This window comes from Manis javanica, chromosome 13, assembly GCF_040802235.1.
Source record: "Manis javanica isolate MJ-LG chromosome 13, MJ_LKY, whole genome shotgun sequence".
Lineage (NCBI taxonomy): Eukaryota > Metazoa > Chordata > Mammalia > Pholidota > Manidae > Manis > Manis javanica.
In genome coordinates this window covers 67997330-68018596 of record NC_133168.1, presented here as the reverse complement: position 1 = coordinate 68018596, position 21267 = coordinate 67997330, and the positions used below count along the sequence as shown (strand labels likewise).

General features: G+C 38.2%; 1 protein-coding gene across 13 annotated transcripts in view; it reads left to right on the top strand.

Moving 5' to 3' along the window:
* SYNE1 (spectrin repeat containing nuclear envelope protein 1) overlaps positions 1–21267 on the top strand; it is a 418491-nt gene that overhangs the window by 303756 nt on the left and 93468 nt on the right. For all 13 annotated transcript variants that reach the window (XM_073219768.1, XM_073219776.1, XM_073219775.1 and 10 more), the window contains 13 exons: positions 3048–3179; positions 3364–3519; positions 4115–4324; positions 7533–7634; positions 11481–11600; positions 13345–13545; positions 15751–15924; positions 16757–16888; positions 17368–17564; positions 18248–18380; positions 18704–18886; positions 20036–20185; positions 20814–20990. In XM_073219768.1, coding sequence (XP_073075869.1) covers positions 3048–3179; positions 3364–3519; positions 4115–4324; positions 7533–7634; positions 11481–11600; positions 13345–13545; positions 15751–15924; positions 16757–16888; positions 17368–17564; positions 18248–18380; positions 18704–18886; positions 20036–20185; positions 20814–20990 — 2067 coding nt within the window. The remainder of the gene's footprint in view (positions 1–3047; positions 3180–3363; positions 3520–4114; positions 4325–7532; positions 7635–11480; positions 11601–13344; positions 13546–15750; positions 15925–16756; positions 16889–17367; positions 17565–18247; positions 18381–18703; positions 18887–20035; positions 20186–20813; positions 20991–21267) is intronic.

The following is a 21267-nucleotide window of genomic DNA, read 5'->3' as shown; positions in this document are numbered from 1 at the left end:
TACAGTTTATACTAAGGGAATATAACCATGCAATAATCTATATTTTCATTATCAATTCCAATATGAAGAAACAAATTATTAATCCTACATTTTTCTTTACAAGCCTGTTTCCTGTTTCCCATAGTAATTACATATTTACATATGGAAATTTATTTGATTTCTAGATACTGTTTTCCTCAGAGGTTATTAATATGTGATGATACATTAGCATAAATTATTACATTTTAAGTGACTCTCTTTTTCACAAATTTGACAACTAAGGATGCAAGTCAAGGACATACACACCTAGGACAAAAGAAATTCAAAAATATGTCAGTAAATTGTCAGGTTACTTATTTTTCCATTGCTACTTCCAGTACTTAGTAGCTACAGAAGATCTTAATGAGAAACATATTAGGACCTCAGTGGATTTAAAGAAAGGAAAGGAAAGCCAGTGGGCAGCTGGAATGGTTACCACCCATCCTTAGGCTGGTTCCCAAGGTGGGTAGGTACTGTGTGATGTTGGACGCGGGTCTGCCAATCAGGCCTAATCCACTAAAACTAAATATAGCAACAGAAGGTTCCAGGTAGATAATAGTTATTAGTTCACTCTGAGCAAAACCCAGAGAACAATGAAGAGTCAGGAATGAACCCCCTGAGAATGCTGGTGAGTGAGGCAGAAACCCAGGCCAGTCTGGGATGCTGACCACCACCATGGCACAGCAGGACTTTGAAGCTGGAAGCCTACTGCAGGGCCCTGGGCCACATCTGGGCCATTCTAGATGTCGCATTATCAGAATCAATTCTCTGTGGATCTGAGGAAGCTGCTCTTCTCACTGGTCTAGCCAGGTCCAGGCTAGGGGCTGGGAGAGGCAGAACCCAGACACAAAAGATACCAATAACCACAGTGCATCTGAGGAGGGAGAGATGGGGCTGACCAGCAGGCTCTGTGAGCTTATCCAACTTGCCGGGATTATCTGAAAGGAGACAGTGTAAAGGTCCTAATGTGTCCCCTCCTCTGTGGGAACCATGCACAAGTCCCTCCACAGCTATTTGTTTCTCTCTTGTTTTAGAAAATCTTGCAGCATGCCATAACTTTCTCACTCCCCTCTTCTGGCCAGAAGCTTTCTTGGCCACTGTCCACTGGCAGAGTCACAGCCCTGACCCTGGGGACTATAAAGCACTCTGTTCGTGGATGTGGTTGTCCCAGAATAATACTCCATCCCAGCCAGTGGTAATCTCTGCCTTTTGCATGGGCCTCCTACCTGTGTTGAATTCATCTTTCTTTACACCCCTGGTCAAACGTTCCTCAGATGCATAGCTTGAATTCTTGATTTCTGATGTAGCTCCCGTGGGCTTGACTGCTGGCTCGCCCCCCTGGTATAGTGTTTCCCTGCTCTTTTGACTATAGGGATATTTACAGTCCTACATCAGGGACTGCAGTCCTTTCTGACTCTCAAGTCAGATAAATCCAGAGCATTTCTAGTAACACCCCATGCTTACTTCCTGGAATCCCTCAAATGCCCTCTCCCTGGCTTCCACCAGTGGTCATCATCTTAAAGCATTTGTGTGATTTGCAAACCACCTGGATGTCTCATCCATTACCTGCTCTTATCTTGCAGAGCTACTTTTTCTCTCAGTCAGTGCCATGCTGCCGCCCTGGCATCCTCTGTGGAAGCTTTCTAGAAAAACCTTTTTCTGCTATAGCCATTGATATTCCCACAGGATAGCTGGGCTGGTTAAATTTAGGTTCAGATTCACTTCCCTTTGGACATTGAGGTGGAAAGCATTGAATGTTCTGTATTTTATGCTTCTTTGCATTGGAGGGCTTGCTTTCAAGAATCACACTCATTTGGATACAGTACCTGCCATGCTTTTTCACCTCTTTGGTGTGAAGAAGTGAGAGAAAAGGTAGAGAAGAAGCCCTTTGGCCATGAATTTGCAGGAAGAAAGGGAAGGGGCATTTAGTGAACGTGATTTGTGTTGTAGGTTGCACATTTGTGACAACTTTCTGGTGAGGTTGACACAATCTCTGCTTTGTAGATCTGTAAGCTAAGGCTTGGAGAGATCAGATCATTTCTCAGGGTCTCATGACTAAGAAAAGGCAGGTCTGTCCCATTCCAAAGGCCCCCCTTTTTCATACCACCTTACTGACAGTTTTTACACTGAATGTACTTAACTACTCTCACGTGTAAAAACAGGCAACTTTTTTGTGTGTGTATAAAGTTCACCAGGTCAAAAGACATATATTTCTTTATTTCTCATTGTCTGGTCACTGCCAGTGCATTTAGTGCCTCAATGCAGAACGCCCTGCACGGGTTCAGGATGAAATTGGGCTCCCACTTCTTGAAACCTGTAACCCAATCAAGGAAATATTTTGTGCATTTCTGAAAAATTAAGCAACCATGGTAGTCTCTGTAAGCAGGACTAAAAAAGAAGCAGAAATTTAAAAAGTAGGAAGGCACTATAACAGGGTTGGGATTTAAGGATGTGGACTGTAAGGAGATGCTAGGCAGTGACCATCCTACCTACAGTGGCAAACGAGCCTGGTATATGTAGAGGGTAATGAGTGATCAGCCAGGGGAGGATGAGCTGTTCTGAAAAGTTATAGGAAACTGAGTTTGTTTGGAGACGTCATTAAAAAGTCTGAGCCCTGGGCCGTCACATGGTCCTCACTGGAGAGATACCATGTAGGTCTAAAAGAGATGCGGGAGGAAAGAGTGAGGAAAGCACAGGAATCAGTCTAACTCTCATATTTAGGAGGATTATTCCATCATGCATAATGCTAAAACCAAGAAGATAAGTTGAGATTGATGATAAGATTTCAAGAATTTTTCCCACCGCTTACTTGATTTTTCTCTTCTTTTTAGTCCATCAGTGGAAACATTGCTATTGCTGAATCTGGTCACCATGTCTGATGAACATGGCATGACACAGAGGTCCTATTTCTCCAAAAGAGGTTTTCATAAGGACAGTGTTTCCAGTATTTGCTTCAGTGTGCAATGCCAAGTGAGAAAACCTGGCCACAGTATACATGCTCTTACTAAGCTGCCCCTGTTTGCCTACAGCTCTACAGCAGGCCAAATTGGCTTTTGTCCGGCATGCCACTATACAGAGGGGACGGGCAGACCCAAGATAAATCTGCAGTGACGTCTCTGCTGGGTGGATTGAACCAGGCCTTTGAGGAGGTTTCGTCCCAGGTAGGGCCGTGCTCTGTTTGCTCTGTGAAGCTGTTCGTACCCCATGGGCATGAACTGTTGAGGCCCAACTCTAGTGTTCAAGCCCTGAAAGACAGAGCTTCTGCACCCCGGCATCTCATCCTGCATTTTTCTTTGCTTCTTTTAAACACTATAATTAATTCTTTGTTCCCCTGTTTTCTTCCAGGGTGGAGGGACAAAAGGGCAGAACATTCACTTGGAACAGAAGTTATATGATGGGGTCTCAGCTACCTCCACTTGGTTGGACGATGTTGAGGAACGTTTATTTGTTGCAACGGCACTTTTACCAGAAGAAACGGAAACTCACCTCTTCAACCAAGAGGTAGGCTGGGCAGCTTGTACCTGTAAGTGTATGCCATTACAGAGCGCTTGGAGTTTTGATATTGGGTTGTTAATGTTATGTGTAAAGGAAGTCAAACATAAACCAGTTCTAACAAAACACAAGTCAGGTCTACTTCAAAGCCTCATTAATACTGAAAAGAATTGCCTGAATATACAAAGCACTCAAAGATATTCATGTTTTGTATTTTTACTCTTTGTCTTGTGTATGTAAGAGGAGGAAAAAGTGGAGGACTTTGTAGAGACCCTGATGTATGTCGCAATTCTGCTACGTCTGAAAGACAGACTTAAAAAAAAATGTGTGCATTCTTAAACAGCATTTTATAAAACTCATTTTTTTACCAAATGTACATTATCATTAGTTAATGATACAAAGTTTTTGAGAAAAATCTCTCCAATAGCTGCCAAATACTTATGGAAGTGTATGAAAGTGGTCCCACTTACCTTAGGTGAAACTATCACTGAGTAGTAAGAGAGGCATAGTGGACTTTCTATGAGGAAATGACTTGTATGTAGATTTGTATAGAGATTCATGGATCTACACATTGAAATGTGCTTTTTTTTTTAATCAACCCTAGACTCTTGCCAAAGATATTAAGGAAATGTCTGAAGAAATGGATAAGAACAAGAACTTGTTTTCCCAAGCATTTCCAGAGAATGGCGATAACCGAGATGTTATTGAAGATACTTTGGGTTGTCTTGTGGGCAGGCTATCCTTGCTAGACTCAGTAGTAAATAAGCGATGTCATCAGATGAAGGAAAGACTTCAGCAAATACTAAATTTTCAGGTAGGACATTATCAAGAGATGTTTTGACCATTTTCAAGCTACATTTAATAATAAACAGGATGTTTTTGGGGTATGATATAGACCTTTTTTTTAAAAAAAAAATGAAGAACAAGACCATTGTAGAGAAACAACAGGGTTGAACTCAAGGATTAGAAAACTGGGAGTTTTATGCTCTTAGAAATGGAGGTTTGGGATAACCAGCCAGTCAAACAAAGGACTGAATAGAACTTTAATTCAACCAATGAAAGTCATATTTGTGGCACATTATAGCTATAATTTACAGTTAATAATTGTGTAGTTTAAAACATAGCATGAAATAAACATGCAGCAAGTGCTATAAAACAGAATGAACACTAGACTCCAATACCCAGGTACCATTGGCTGGCCAAGGATACAAAGCAGAATTAAGATACTCAGGTAAATAGTTACATTAGACATTTGGGAATGCAAGTTTGTGGCTTAGAGGAATGACTTGGACTGAATATTTGCATTTTTATCTGGTATGTTGTACAGCATATAGAGAGGAAAGAGCATTTCACTTGGTGTTGGAAAAGCTGGAGTTGATTATTTTGGGGTATTTTGTTTGGGATGGAAGATCTGGGTATGTGCATATGTATACTCAGCATGTCTAAAGTTCAGCAAAACTGCTGTACAACTTACAGAAACCTGTTACAGTACTCTACAAAGTTCACTCTGTCAGGCATGAATGAGGTAGGTTAAAAGTGCAAATGTGTGTATCACTTGGAGGCATATTTCCCTTTTTCAAATTGCATCAGATTGCAAAAATGCTAGTGTTTTTGTACTTTAAAATTTTTATTGGTAATTTTAGCCATTCAGAGTAAAATAAAAACTAAGCATGAGCACTCTGGAACTTACTTTGTATGGAGGAGCAAGAAGAAAACATGTAGTCATGATAGCCTTTTTAAATCACATTCTCTGTTTTTCTCCTGCCAGCAAGTTTTGACTTGTTGGTGGTCAGCTCATGAACAAAAACTGACATTTCAGAATGTTTGTGGTCCAAATTGGAAGAAAGAATTCCAATGTTAATATAATTAAAGGTCAAGTCACAAATCAATTTATTTTACTTTGCACTAAGCACCTGGTATTCTGTCAGTGCTCAGTAATGGGAATAATATGCCTTCATTTTCCATTTAACCTTTGAGTTATTAGCTTTTACTCAACTGCTAACATTATTCTGTGCCCAACAGATGATCTGGAAGAATGTGTACATGTTTTGTACATGTATATTTTCTTCATGGAATTATGCAAGTCAACTATCAACTATTCTGTATTTTAAAATTTTACTCGTAGACTTAACCCCAAATAAGTTTCCTGGATATTTTTATAAGTATTTCAAGTTATTTCAAGTTATTTTTTTAAGCTATTTAGAAAATGAAAAATACTTTGTTAAATTAGACAGCACAAGTGATTTAAAAATTTTAAACTTTCTATGGACCTGTTTCTCAAACAACTAGAATCCTGCCTCTTTATGCGTCACAGGTAATTTCAGTGACTAGAAGAAAAAATTATTATGTCTGCTATATGTATAATATATATACATACCTTAGTTATCCTGCTGTATCACAACTACAGTAATAAAAAATGGTTAAAGCTTTTGGATTTTCACTTTTAAGACAATATCAACATCCATATGTTGTTAGTTATTCTCTGCTTTTCTGTCTTCTTGGCTTGTCTCTCCTAGTAATTAGTGTGGCTTCAAGAAATGTGAACTCTTGTTTTCTGTTACCTTGAATAGAATGCAATTAAGATAGAAAATATGCTATTAAAAATGTAAAGATATATATAGGAAATACACACTCTTCACTTCTAGCCCATGTCATGTTATTTATGCTTAATTACTCATTTACATTAACAGAACTAATGTTCTAAATGTATATAATAATTGAAACCTTATTCTTTTGAATCGGTTCAAATGAATGGGAAACACCTTTTCCTACGCACACAAAACAGATACATGTTCCCATGGCCCACCTCGCCCTGAATCCAGTTGAATAATGCAAATATTAACATAACTCTTATGCAAAACCTTGTTGCTGTTCTCATTTTTCCAAGGTTGTTCTTAGACAATTTCCTGTTTAGTCTGCACCAGGCTTGCAGATGGGCTTGGGTTTTGCTTAGAGACAATTATCAGCTCTTAGGATCATATGCTTTTCTCTACTTCTCATGTTTTATGCTATTTCTTTTCTTTTTTTTAAATTTTGCTGTATAATTTGCTCATAATTTATTTTTTAGCCTTGTATTTTGTGTTATAATGCTCCCACTTATCCTTAAGGACAGTTTTTCTCCCTTGGTGTGATTATCTGGCTCCTCATGAGACAGTCAGATCTCCTGCATCTTAGTGAAGAACACTTACTTGCATATGATCCGCCCTCAGTGAAGAGGATGTGCTGAGTCTAATTTTAGCCTCTGATGAACAACCCTCATATATGGTTGCTAACCAGTAAGAAATAGAGCTTATTTGCTGATATTTCAGGGAGGTGGGGAATTAAAAATTTTATCATTCAGATTTTGTTCCAGTTCATTATTCCCTTTAAAACTGAGTCCCCAAGTCCTGGTAATTATCTCCTTTTTGTACAAATCTACCTCAGTATAAATATCTTTGGACTTTTAAGTGAATAATGTTTATGAACAGAAGATTTGGCTAAGATCTTTTTATACTGTCACTTCATAGGTCTTCAAGCATTGTGGGTAACATTTTCTAAACTTCTGGATTTTTTTATAAGCTAATACATATTCTTGGAAAGTAGGGAAAAAAAGGAAGGAGGGAAGAGAGGAGAAGAGGAATCATACTATTCTTAAGAATCATTTTCTTTCCCAAATCAGAACACCTGTTGGTTGTTACACTAGATAAAAGTCATTAGTGTGTATTTCTGCTGCAGTGTTGAAATGTGCACATTTATTTCAGACCTACCAAGATTAGGGTGACCAGTATTGCTTTTTATTTGTACATTTGCTCTCCATTTATATTGTGTTGGAAATGTTCTGTGTACCAAATTCATGAAAAGTTAATTTTCACATTTAGGTAGATTGTTACCAGTTCCTTTTACCTTCCCCTAGGACAGTACTGTTTCTTCTGGAGATTAAGTTCCTACACCTATCTGTTATTTCTAAGAATGCATGTTATGTTCACAACCATTTTGAATTCCCTGTTACACATGTTAAGTCTTCCTGTTGCTTTTCTCTTTAGAATGATCTGAAGGTGCTGTCTACATCACTTACTGACAACAAATACATTATTCTTCAGAAACTGGCAAATGTCTTTGAACAGCCTGTGGCAGAGCAAATCGAGGTAAAATTCCAGCTGCCTTCTTTCTGGAAGAGCAAATGCATAGAGTAGATCTGATTTGCTATGAAATTTCAAATACAAAATTTAAAATCGTTGCAAGACTAGCTTACTATGATTTTTTGTCATACATATTAAGTGCCAGGTGTGAATAACTGGATGGGTAACATTGACTTTGACACTTTTCACAGAACTAGGAAATGGGAGAGAGGAAATGATGTCAGTGACAGGTTCTGACCCAAAGAAGTTTGCCACCTAACTGTGACATTAGACGTAAACCTCAAAGCCATGTGCTAGAAAGTCCAGTTGTCCTGGTTAGCAGTATAGGTGGAGCACTGTGGACATTTAAGAGGGTGTAGATTGCCTTCAACAAGGGTAGTATTAGGGAAAACTGTAAAGGGAAATTTGAAATAGACTTGGAAGTCCGGACACAGAGACTGGCAAGAAAGGTACCCAAGGAAAGAGGCAGCCAGAATAAAGACATAAATATTAGACAATTCACAGCACTTCAGGAGAAAAGCAAGTAATCCTGTTTAGCTGAATTTAGGATGAATGAAAATGACTGAGGGGAAATAAGGTTGGATGAGCAAAGTCAAGGCAGTAAGGGACCTATTGAATGTCAGAGAATTTGAACTTCGTTGTACAAACGAAAGTTCTCAAAGCTTTATTGATTGCATACCTCATTAGTTAAAAAAGTAAAAGCGCACACCACAAATATATGTATATCTACTTATTTATAAATTGTAAGGAACTGTGTCATAAGGCATATGCACAAATGAAAATTAAAAGTGAATGTGGTTGGATGTAAATGAAAGATGTAGTATCGTATCCTCTCAGAACATCTGCTACACTTTTGAGTGCTTGCACAGCCCTTGCAAACCACTGGCAGCGGGAAGTCACTGGACATTTAGGGTGAGAATGAGTGTCAGTGCTGGTCCCACTTCTGGGTAGTTGCCTTGGCATCTCCAGGATCAGGAGGCATATATCCAACAGGAGGCTCTCTGTAGGTGCCCTGATGAGAATGAATGAGAATTCTAACCAGTATAATGGCAGTGAAAACAGGGAGGAGAGAAGAAGTGGGATGAATATTACACAGACTAGCTCCTGTTTCATAAACTAAATAATTATGAGAAGTATGTGATTTAATGGGATTCTTTACCCTAATTTCACTAGACATCTAAGCAGTTCTATGGGTTGACTATAGAGAATTGTCTGAAGTAAAGATCACCCAAAATATTTCTTTAGATAGATACCTGGATCTATTATCTGTCATCTAAAGTCGTTTACAAGATTATATGTGAATATGTACTTTTCTTAATCATATTTTCTTCTGCCTTTTAAAGAGAGTCCTTATTTCCCCCAAATTAAAAATCATTCTTCTCTGCCCTATCTTCTACTTGAAAGGACCGTTTTTTTAATATATTTTTATTTTTTATTTTTGGCTTATTATCGACCGGATTCCAAAAAAGATTTGGGCAGCTATAGCGATGCTTTGCCTTGAATTTCTGATGTGAAACATAGGATCTGTGTATCACAAGTAACACTTTTACTAATCATTGACCAACATCATAAACTGAATGCCAGGGATAAAAACAACTAGATTATTTCTTAGAATGAATGGAGAACAACTAAAAAATGTGCTAGTTCCATCCCTTCCTTCCTTGGGTTACAAAAGTAATAATAGCAGAAGCATTGGGGTGATACCTCTCAAAACAGTCACCTTTTGAGTCCGTCATTCCACTCTGGAACAGACCCGTTACCCCATGAGCCCGGTTTTCACAATGACATGTCTTGGGAAGGGTCTGTTCTATCCACTGGGCTGGGAGTTCAAGGGGTTCATTTGACTTGTGAGCTCTCCTTGCCTTCTGGAAAATTTTCTGATTGATTTAATATTTTTCATCCATTTTATCTGTCTGCCATCCTGGAACTCCTTTTAGGCAGATGTTGGATATTATGGCCCAGTCTTCTAATTTTTTTTTTTTATTAAGAGACATTTCTTGCCCAGTTTGCTCTATTTTCTGGAAGACTTCCTTGACTTCCACTCCAAACTTTTCTACTGAATTTTGCATTTCTACTCTCATGTGTTTCATTTCCTCAAAGCTCATTTTGGTTCTCTGAATGATCCTTTTTTGGTATCCTGTTCCTTTTTTTTTCTTATAGATGCATTATATTTTGTAATCTCTCTGGGTGTATTAATGATTTTTTTTTTTTTGGCTGAAGTTTCATTTTTCCTGTATAGTGTTTCCCTCCAGCTTGCCTTTTATTTATTTGTTTGCTTAGTCTCTATCTTTTGTTCTGCAGGCTTTTCTCAGATACATGGAAAACCTTTGCTGTCTGTTCACATTTAGGAAGGGAATCGAAACAGCTGAAGGGGAACTTTGTAGAGGGATGGGGCTTGACATTTTAAGATTTACTGAAAGGTGGCCTTTGTGGGCTATTTGTAGGAGAATCCTTGTGTCAAACCTTTAGGTTTTCCTATTGGTCTTTTTATATTTTTTCCTCTCCCTTGTCTGGAGGGTGGATGCTGGCTGCAGCACTCTAGAAGACAAAGGGGCTCCACATTCAGCACCCAGTGGCATTCGGTCACTATATCCCCCTGCCTTCAGCCAAAGTACTCAAGCCCACAACTATTTCTGGTGCTCTTCAGTCCAGAGACTGTCTTACCTTCTTCTGAAAATAAACTTCCAATCTTTCCCCTAAAAAGGAAACGGGCTATGTGGGATGAGGAAGGGGATCTGAAAATTTCAGTGTTTTGTAAGCAGCTTTTTACCAACCCTCCTTATTTAGCATCCATCCCACTTCACCCAGAGATCCCAAGATTGCTATTATTGCTGTGAAGTTCGTGACGGTATTCCTCTTCCAGCTAAGAATTCAGCTTTCTCAGATTTCTTGTCAGTGATCACACATCCTTCTGAACTCTAGCTTTCGAAATGTAGCTAGTATTGTCTTCTTTCCTTTTTCTTGTCCTTGTAGATTTATGGCACTCAAGGGACATACCAAGAAACAAGCAAACAAAATGCTTGCTGTGGTCGTAGTGGGGATTCAGAACAGAGAAAATAGGACACATGTGTTTCATCTGCCATCTGGAGCCCATGTTCTTTTCATCCTTCAAGGACAACCGAGGTTACATATCTTCCAAAAACCTCCTTAGACTCCTCCAGGATTCACTGGTGTCTCTCTTCTGCAAAGTCCTCCAACAGGGATGCATTGTTTCAAGTTTAGTGCATAATTATATTAGCCTTGTTTTGTTTTCCTTTGTTTACTTCAGCTTGCTAACCAGACTGTAAGCTCCTTGAAGGCCAGGATGAGATCTTCTACAGATCTTGTGCTGGGAAGACAAGTCTTAGAATTAGCAGCCACTTGGATACTTGTTGATTGCTTACTTTTCTACTAAAGAAAGACAGCGTTCCCTGATCATGCTGGAACAAATTTTCCCCCTGCCTCACTGCATCTCCCCCCAAAGATGCTCAAAACTGCATTTTAGGAAACCAGAGCATGAAGCCCTAGAAAATTTCAGGCAATACCTTCTTCTATATCCTAAGTTATGCTTCTTTTTCAGGCATTGCTAGTCACAAATTCCCCTACTTGTTTAAGGAAGCCATTGTTCTTCTAACCCTCCATGTGATGTCCCTCCCATCAGCTCCTTACATTTAAGATACATGATCTGTAGTATAATAGAGGTATTTCTTCTCTCTTGTATATAAAAGATGGCCATGGTTTTGATGTTGTATTGAAATGACTCTTTTCATATGCATTGAAATGTTTTCTGTGGAAAGAAGAACAAATAAAAAGACATACAAACCGCATTTTGTTCCTTGGGAGTTTTAATGAAATGTTCTCAATCTTACATAGGCAATACAACAGGCTGAAGATGGGCTAAAGGAATTGGATGCAGGAATCATTGAATTAAAAAAGCGTGGTGACAAGTTGCAGATCGAGCCGCCTTCTATGCAAGAACTCTCCAGACTCCAGGTATAATATTCTGCCAATGGCATTCAGCCTCAATGACACATCCTAACTAGAAGTCAAGAAAAAATTATTTTCTCTATTTCCTTGATTTTTCTTTACAAAGTTCAGGTCTTTTACATCCTAATCTTTCTTCCAAGTAAGTCTCAGAAATTTTTCTGAAACTTTTACTATATTTAGTGCAATAGAATAAATTCTGTTCTCAGGCTTCTAAGATTCTTTTTCTTTTTTCCTGATACTTACTTTATTATTATTTCAGTGACTAAGCATTTTGGTATAGTCGAATCATAGCATATTATTTTCTACTCAAGAAAATGTAATAATTATCAATCCTACCGAGAAAAGTTAAAAGAGGGACGTCTATTCTATTTTGTACCCCCAAAAACTGTTCTAAAGAAAATATACTCAAGCTAATACTTTTTAGAAAGTGGTTTTCTTGGGCTTTCAGAGTTATAGTTTATCTTTTAGACATGTTTGAATGGAAAAGAGGCATCGTTTAAAATTCCAGAACAAAAAATTAATAAGTAATAAGTAAACTAGAAGTAGCTGAAATCCAGCAGATTTCCTGAGAGCCTTCAGAGGTAGAGAATAACTTTGGGATAATTTGCTTTCCAGATTGGGTACTGAGTCAAGAATCTACTATTAGGATGTTAGGAAGATCCTGGGAAATCAGACCAGCAAAATTTAGCATTTAATAGGCAACATAGTTAAATGATATTAAGAAAAACTTCGGTACAGTGACACACACACACATTGTTTTTTCCTGCATCTGCATGCCTTATTGCAGAACTATTGAGGGATTAGAAGTATGAGCCCAGTGCAGGCTTACAAGTTTTTCCTTTTGAAAATATAAAATAGCTCTTATTTCAAAATGAACATTTTTATTTTAACTGTCACATTCCTTTACCTAACATTTCATGTCATGAACCCACTGCCCCCACTTTGTCCTTTTTAGACAGTTTTCTGACAGTGTTTAAATGTCAGGTGTAAGAGTCACTAAACGTCATAGCTGTAAATAGACATTAAAGTTGAACTCTTCCAGATTGAACCATTTGGCCTAGTAAGCCTTAATATGATATGTTAATCAGGTCCATATGGCTCAAATAAATTTTGTGTTTGGTGCATCATCGTCTCCTAATATGTCTTCCCAGTTTAAGTAGTTATTTACTACAGCAGATTTGGCAAAAACATTCCCTTTTTAAGTCTTTCTGCTCACATCTCTGTTTTTTTAGCTCTTTATTTGAGGCATAGTCCAAAATTTCATTATTACTTATCAGATAAAATGTTAAAAATATTACATTCAATTATTCTAAAGTTATATAAACCTTGTGAACATGATAAAAATTAAAATTATATTTCCTGTGCCATTCCCTTCAGCCACACAGTTTCTCAACATTTCTATGTCTCTGATCATGGCAGTAAAATATCATCCTGAGTTATTCCAGAGAGGAAACTAGGAACCCCTTGTCCCACCATGAACTATTGACATCCTGAGAAATAGTTGTCAGATCTACCTTGTGTCATTTTCAGGCAATGTTTTTTCCTATCCTTTGGAATTGAAATATTTAGCTTATCTTTTTCAAAAGAAATTGTCAAAGTAAGGCTTATAGATGAATAAGCAGGTGACCTCCATGCAGAGCATCATTTTGTGGCAGGAACCTAAAGGGGTGTCCTTTGTTGGGTCATGTGCTTGCGGTAACACACTTTAAGGCATCAAAACATGAATTGCACGTGTCAATGTCTCCATTAGGACATGTATGATGAACTGACGATGACCATTGCCTCCCGGCGGGGCAGTCTCAACCACAGTCTTGCACTCAAGAGTCAGTACGAAAGGGCTTTGCAAGATCTGACTGACCTGCTGGAAACTGGGCGAGAGAAGATGGCAAGCGACCAGAAAATCATCGTGTCTTCCAAAGAAGAAATCCAACAACTGCTTGATAAACATAAGGTAAAAAAATAGAGAGAGAGAGAGAGAGAGAAAATGTAGTTGTGAAAGCATAGTCTCATTCACTGACATACACGTAGTAAAGCCAATCTTTCATGAGAGCTTCTACTTGCATAAGCTACCTCTAAGTTGTCAATGAATGAATAGTCAAAGCCACTGGCATTCAGTAGCACAGAAAACTATAGAGGATATGTTTCTATAATTTTATACCAACCTGACCAGTAATCTTAATTATCATTCCTCACTAGTACTAGCCAGGCTTTCTTCCTTTGTGAACTTCAACCAGGAGGAAACTCAAAATCTCCCCTCAAAGGAGCCCAGCTTCGTCCTAACTCTGCTTTTTTGCCTTTGTGTCTTTTGTGTCCTTTTGTTGATCTCGTCCCAGGTGTCCTGTCTGTTTACCCTTGTTCTGGCCAAGGACTCCTTCCTCCACTCGGGGAACACAGGGCTGCCCACTCGGCTCTGAGATAGGGTTTCAGTCCCTAAACATGCGTCACTCAGTTCTTCCGGCCCTTAAGCATGTGCTCTGCTAGCTGCTGTTGGCCTCAAGAGATTTTCCCGGAGACACGTCCTTTTACTACATGATCAAGCTTGGTAGGCCTGAGTGTGTGCCCTAACCAAGTTCAAGTTAGACACCACTTATGAGTATAGGAATACCTGTTTAAGGCACACACGTAGGCAACTCTTACCTTACTAGCAGTGATTGTAGAAAGAGCAGTTTTGCCAGTGCAGAAAGCCAAACTCAAACTGTGGGAATTTCCTATAAAAACACTTTAAAAACCCTATTAGGTTATAGATGGTTAACGCATTCTGCCATTATGTAGCTCTCTGGTGGCTTAAAAAGGTGGGTTTTTGTTTTATTTTGTTTTGTTTTGTTGGGGATTATACTTCTTGCTATTTTTCCCAAAGGTTTTTATCCAAAACTTGGTGATTTATTAAGGCCTTATCATTTGGCTTTGAAAACATTGCTTTAAAGTTCACAGCTGGTTTTTCTCAATTCTCTGACCATGGCAGTAAAATATCATCCTGAGTTATTCCAGAGAGGAAACTAGGATCAATGAGTATAAATAACAGAAAAATAAGCTCAATAGCTGAAGAACTCAAAAAGGAATAGGCTGCCATTGGACAGACAGCCCCCCAGCCAGGAGACCAGCCAAGGCTGACTGGGGGAGGAAGGTTTCCCAAAGGAGTCTTAGCGTTTGGTGACTGTTGTGCTAAATGACCTCCAAGTTCTCTTCCAACTTTAAGATTCTGTGATATATAATAGCTGTCAGTTAAAAATAATGATTCTATTTTGTGTTGACCAGACTATTTGCTGAAGGAGAGTTCTACAATAACCCTGAGTGTGTTACATAGACTGGCTACTTTGTGGCCTTATCTATAAAATGGAAAATAAAACTACCTACCTCATAAGTTGTTACAAGGATTCATTGAGATGACAGAGTGCTTAACATGTAGTACACGCTAAGTGTTATTAGCAGTGCTGAGCCTAGCCCTTCAGCCCTACTCCTGGTGCTGGGAACAGGACATGGAACAAGCCTTATCTCCCTCCTCTGGGACCTTTTACACAGAAAAGTAATATTTCAAAACACATTTGTAGGATTGTGTAAAGCCTCCAGTTCTGTCGAGTGTGGGTATAATACAAGGGAAATTTCAAAATACATAATACCAATCAGTATGTGTCAAGCTGTGCTTGGCAGTAAGTATTAAAGCACAGCAAACAAATTCTCCGGGAATTCAGAGAAGTAGAACTCAAGACCACCCATGGTATGAGGGAGGAAGGTTGTGAACGTGTCAATGAGGACATCTGTGGGAGCACAGAGTATAAACAGAGGCCAAGGGTGAGGGAACAGGAGCGAGTGTGTCCAAGAGTTTGTGTGCTGGAGTTAGTGAAAGTCCACGCGGACTCTACAGCGGTGAAGAATTAGAGGGCAGAGCTGTTTCAGAAGCTAGTACATGTGAAGGGCACTGTTTTGGGGAGTGTAGCTGAACTTGAGTGGCGAGACGAGAGAGGCCAGATAGGAGGCTGGAGCCGCGTCTCTGCAAGCAGCGGAGCAAGCCTGGGTAAGGTGGAGGTGAGCAGGTCGGGTGGCACTGTGTTGCTCATGTAGTCACTGAGTTTTTGAGGCTTCACGTTTGAAGCAATTTTTTATTGTAAGGGTAGCAGCTGAATGATTTGCTGACCTCTTTCTCCTTGAAAAATTGCAGGAATATTTTCAGGGCCTGGAATCGCATATGATCTTGACTGAAACGCTTTTCAGAAAGATAATCAGCTTTGCACTCCTAAGGGAAACCCAATTCCACACAGAACTGATGGCGCAGGCTTCAGCTGTACTGAAACGGGCTCACAAGAGGGGTGTCGAGCTGGAGTACATCCTAGAGGTGAGACTAGTGATGTAGCATCTTCCTTACTGCAAACTCCCTTTTGCAAAGCAAGCCATTGAGGCAAGACGTGTTTATTCCTGTGATTTGCCTCATATAACCTTGGAACTCTCTCCAACTCAGCAACACGTATTGCCTTGTCCTCCCACGTTTCATATTTATATTCAGATAAAGGCTACACTGTGAGTCAGATAGACGAATACTGTCTTCAGTCCGGGCATGACAATATTTGGGGTTTGGATAGCCATACTGAAAATCTGCTGATCTTTACCATAAATCATGGGAGGGAAAATGTTTTTGAAGTGATGAAAATGATTTTAAAAAGATTTTCCAATTTTAAATAAAATAATAATCAGAATTAAGGAATAAGTGATTTGGGATTTCTCTTTAGTAGAATGTCTGTATACTGCATATTCATTTCTTCAATGTGTGTGTTGTCATTTATGCAGGTGTAATGTGTTTAGTCATATGCTCAGCATTACTGAGGTAAAGAATGAAACCATGTATATCAGATGCCTCTTGTATTCTCTGTATGCTTCATATATTATTCTATTTAATCTACACAATGGACAGGAGTTACTTTTATCCCCATATTTTTAACATTGAAAATAAGGTTCAGAGAAGTTTAATAACTTGCCCAGGTTTGTGCAGATGCTAAAGCCCATTCCCAGTGCTTTTCAGGGTCAACATCTGAGTACTTGCTTTAACGTCATTTTGTGCTTCCCAGAGCAAACCTACCACACAAACATCTCTGATGTAACTTGAAAAAATCTGTAGAGTGCGTCCCTTAATGAGGATTTTTTTAGCTCAGAGACTGATATTGCCTTTGTAGACGTGGTCCCACCTGGATGAGGACTACCGGGAGCTCAGCAGACAGCTGGAGGTGGTGGAAAGTAACATCCCAAGTGTGGGTTTGGTGGAGGAGAGCGCGGACAGGCTCATCAACCGGATAACGCTCTACCAGGTCAGCGTCCAAGGAGCATTTCAGTAGCATTTCCTTTTGGAATTTTCTCATGGCTTTAGCAGAATCTAAACAGATTTGCAATCTGATATATTATTAAGTTCTTTTACTTTTATTTCAAACTATGGACATTGTTGAAGTAGAACATAAAAAGGATATTTTTCCTTTTTGTATGAGAGAGCTCCTTTGAAAATTCGACCTCCACCAAGCATTTTCTGTAGTTGATACTGGTATCATACTGTTCCTGAAATACTTACAGTTTGACAGTCTTAAATGCTCCTAAAGCTACTACTACAAAAAAACAAACATCTATACTTAGATGTAGATGAGCCATCTCAAAGTTTCTAATGTTACTTAGGTGCAAATAGTTGGAATCTGACAAATGGATAATGGGAAAATTATGGGCACCGGAGAAATTATGCTTTCTAAAGAGAAATATCACACCATCCCAGCTTTTAAACCAGTATTTCCGATCATTTTAGCATTTGAAATCCAGCCTTAATGAATACCAGCCCAAATTGTATCAAGTATTAGATGATGGGAAACGACTTCTGATGTCCATTAGCTGCTCATATCTAGAAGGCCAGCTGAATCAACTTGGAGAACACTGGTTAAATAATACCAACAAAGTGTCTAAGGAACTTCACAGATTGGAAACAATATTGAAACACTGGACCAGGTAATACAAAGACTATTTTTCATAATTTTAGATTAGTGCTGCAGTCTTTCTAAAGCTAGTGGGTACAGCACTTGAAAAAGATCTGGTCCCTCTCTGAGTTTATCGTTTGGAAAATAAAGGCAAACACAAAGCCCCTAATTAGAGTCTTGTCTGATTGTATAGACGTAATTATAAGTAGGCGGGAAGGTAGGGGCATGATGCAGCTTACCTTTGAACTACCATCCCCCCTTGCCAATTGACTGTACATGGGTGGCCACCATGTATAAAACTTTAGGAGAAAAAGAAAAGTGTTTTGAGAAGGCAAGTTTCTCAAGGGCAACAGAGGTATTCAAAAGAGATGGAGGATTGATTCCACATACTGAAATGCTCAATTTCTAGGCCACCTTTACCTCTCTGATGTTTTAATAACATTCATCTAATATTTTCTAAATAGTTCCAATGTAAAGAAATAGGAGAAAGATATTTTTTATTTTCCCCTTAGAGATGGGAAAGCTGAAATTCAGAGAGACTGGCTTGATTGACTTATAAATATTAAGAGAATTTGGTAGTGTCAACTCAGGGCATTATTCTCCCAGATCTGTTGTGTCTCTTGTTTTAAAATTGGCAATTGCTGAATAACTTGAGTTAGCAGAAAGTAGGTCTTACTGGGTGTTTACTTAATAGCCTCATTCATATACTTACAGATACCAACATGAATCTGCAGAACTAAGTCACTGGTTACAATCTGCAAAAGACAGGCTAGAATTTTGGACTCAACAATCTGTGACAGTCCCACAAGAACTGGAAATGGTCCGTGATCATCTGAATGCTTTCCTGGTAAGCCTAAGAATCTGAATGAACATTTGATTCAATGTAATATACTTCATAAATCAAGCCATAGAGAATGCGTCAGTATTAACTATGTGTTCAATAATTATGCAAAATAATAGGGCTCAATATTGCTGCATTAAAGGGAGTTTTCAAGTACTGGCTGCGTTGTTGCCTTTCATTCAGGCAAGGGTGTGGTGTTCTCTTCCTCTAGCATCCTTAATGAGGCTCCCCTTAAGATGAAAAGACAAAGCGTTTATGTAATAAATTGGTTTCTTTCCTTAAATGCACTCTCTGGCTATTTACTGACTTGAACATTGCTACTTTTTTAGGAGTTTTCCAAAGAGGTGGATGCCAAATCTTCCCTAAAATCGTCTGTTCTGAGCACTGGAAATCAACTTCTTCGATTAAAAAAAGTGGACACAGCTGCCCTGCGTTCAGAGCTGTCACACATTGATAGTCAGTGGACAGACCTGCTGACAAATATCCCAGCTGTACAGGAAAAGCTCCACCAGGTATAGAAATAACCATTGGTTTAATTGGTAATAAATGATTTGAAGCAAATTAAATGTAAAAGTATGTAAATCTGCTTTTGCTCACAAATTTAGATCAGCTTTGTTGTGGACATCTTGCCTTTTCTCTCTTCCATTGTTTTGCACAGTAAATGTGAACTGTCCTACAAGGCCGTATCTACAAGTGTCAAATATTCCATGGGCTTCTTTAGTATGTATGTGTGTGTGCATGTATTTATTAGACTCCTTGTCTAGCCTTGTTTAAACTTGCTGTTTTTTCATGAGTAAAATTTGGGTCACTACACCTCCCTCATAAAAAAAGTAGTTATAAAGATGCAATAACAGTATATATAAAAGACCTATCATTTCACCTACGATAGAGCAACTGGCATTGAATAAACATTAAGTATTTCTCTTATCTGAAATACACCTTTCTCTCCTGAACTTCCAGACAGTATCTTTGTCTCTCTTTGGCATTCATCACTCTACCAGGTATGATAGATAATTGTGTTTAATGCGTATGTCTCATTGCTCCTAATCAACAGCTGTACATTTCTAGAGAGCAGGAAACCACTCACATGTATCTCTACATCTTTCTGCACCACAAGAAGTCCATAAATATTTTAAATAGTTGTTTTTGTTCCTGAAAATCATTGTAAGTATCTGTATAATGTATGATATTTTAAGTAAGATTCAGAATTCTAAGTATATTTTAGTTAATGACTGAGGAAATTGGCCATGCTCTTAGGAATAAATATTAGAGTGCCAAAAATCTAGAAAATGATAGTTTGTAGTGTGGTATTTTTCTTTCTTCTTTTAATATTCCTGAGTCATCACATGCAGAAATTTTACAAGATAATTAATAAAATACATCTGTTGAATGTTTTGTAGGTAAGTTTTTTATAAACTCATAAAACTAGCTATAAAATAAGAACAATATTTTCTTCTTGCTGGTGTTTTGATTAATTAGTTAATGTTTGCACAATGTTTATATGTTTAATTTCAAGCTTCTAGTAAGGTGAAGATCCAGAAATGTCATTTGAGACATGTAATCTCTGTTGGCACTTTAACAAGAATTGATGCATGGTTGTTAGGTCAGCAGGAATTTGGTTTGAACTTGCACACTTGGGACTTGCTTTCTTACTTGGACAGCTCCGGATGGATAAGCTGCCTTCCCGCCATGCCATTTCTGAAGTCATGACGTGGATTTCTATCATGGAAAATGTGATTCAAAAGGATGAAGAGAATATAAAAAATTCCATAGGTTACAAGGCAATTCATGAATACCTTCAGAAATATAAGGTAATTAAACATTTTTTTCTTTTCATATTTTAGGACACTTTTATTTGAAAGAACTCGAATACTCAAAGTATGGAAATCAGGTCTTAGAGTTTAATGTTTCATACATAGTGACCAGAACAGTGTACAAAAGTAAGAAAACTGCCTAGTTTTAGGCCTAGGAAAGTTGTTACGAAGTATAGAAAAGTATTAGGAATAATTTTGAATTTAGGCCTAGAAAAGTAAGAAAGTGTTGAAAAGTATTAGGAATTATTTTGAATTTGTGTCATTTTAAGAAATCATAAAAATAAGTGCTATAATTTATGACTTTTTATAATGAGATTATATAATTTAATCTGCCTAAAATGTATGTATTTATATCCAATATATGTGTAAGTTCAATTTATATTCAATATGTTCCTATATATTATATGTACAACTTCTGAAAATAATAGATAGGATTATACACACAGATTTTGTGCCATTTAGACAAACTCATGGAAATTATAATATTAATCTTAAGATTACTTAAAGCTTTCCAACTCCTGATAAAATATAAGACCTTTACATGTATAACCTTGTTTCCTTAAGATAGAAGACATTTATTTATATGCCTAATCATGTTTTCTTATTTTCTCCCTTCCCTTTTTAGGGTTTTAAGATAGACATTAACTGTAAACAGTTGACAGTTGATTTTGTCAATCAGTCTGTGCTTCAGATCAGCAGTCAGGATGTGGAAAGTAAACGCAGCGATAAGACTGATTTTGCTGAGCAGCTTGGAGCAATGAATAAAAGCTGGCAAATCCTGCAGGGTCTAGTAACAGAGAAGGTGAGCCAGCGGCCTTTGCTGTCCCTCTACATGAAAACTCCAAGAACAGGCATGCTCTATAAAGAAAACTCATTTCACAGGTGGTATGGTGACAGCTGGCACATGAATGCTTCTGAAGAGAATGCCCCTGACACGTACCTCACCCTAAACATTCTTTAATCCTGTTAGCTTTCTCTTAGGCGCTTCCTACTTTATACATTGTATGTTGTCTTAGTGTTTTAAAGGTGCATCTTAATTTCTCTTACGTTTGCTTCAAGTTGACTTAAGTTCTTGTTTA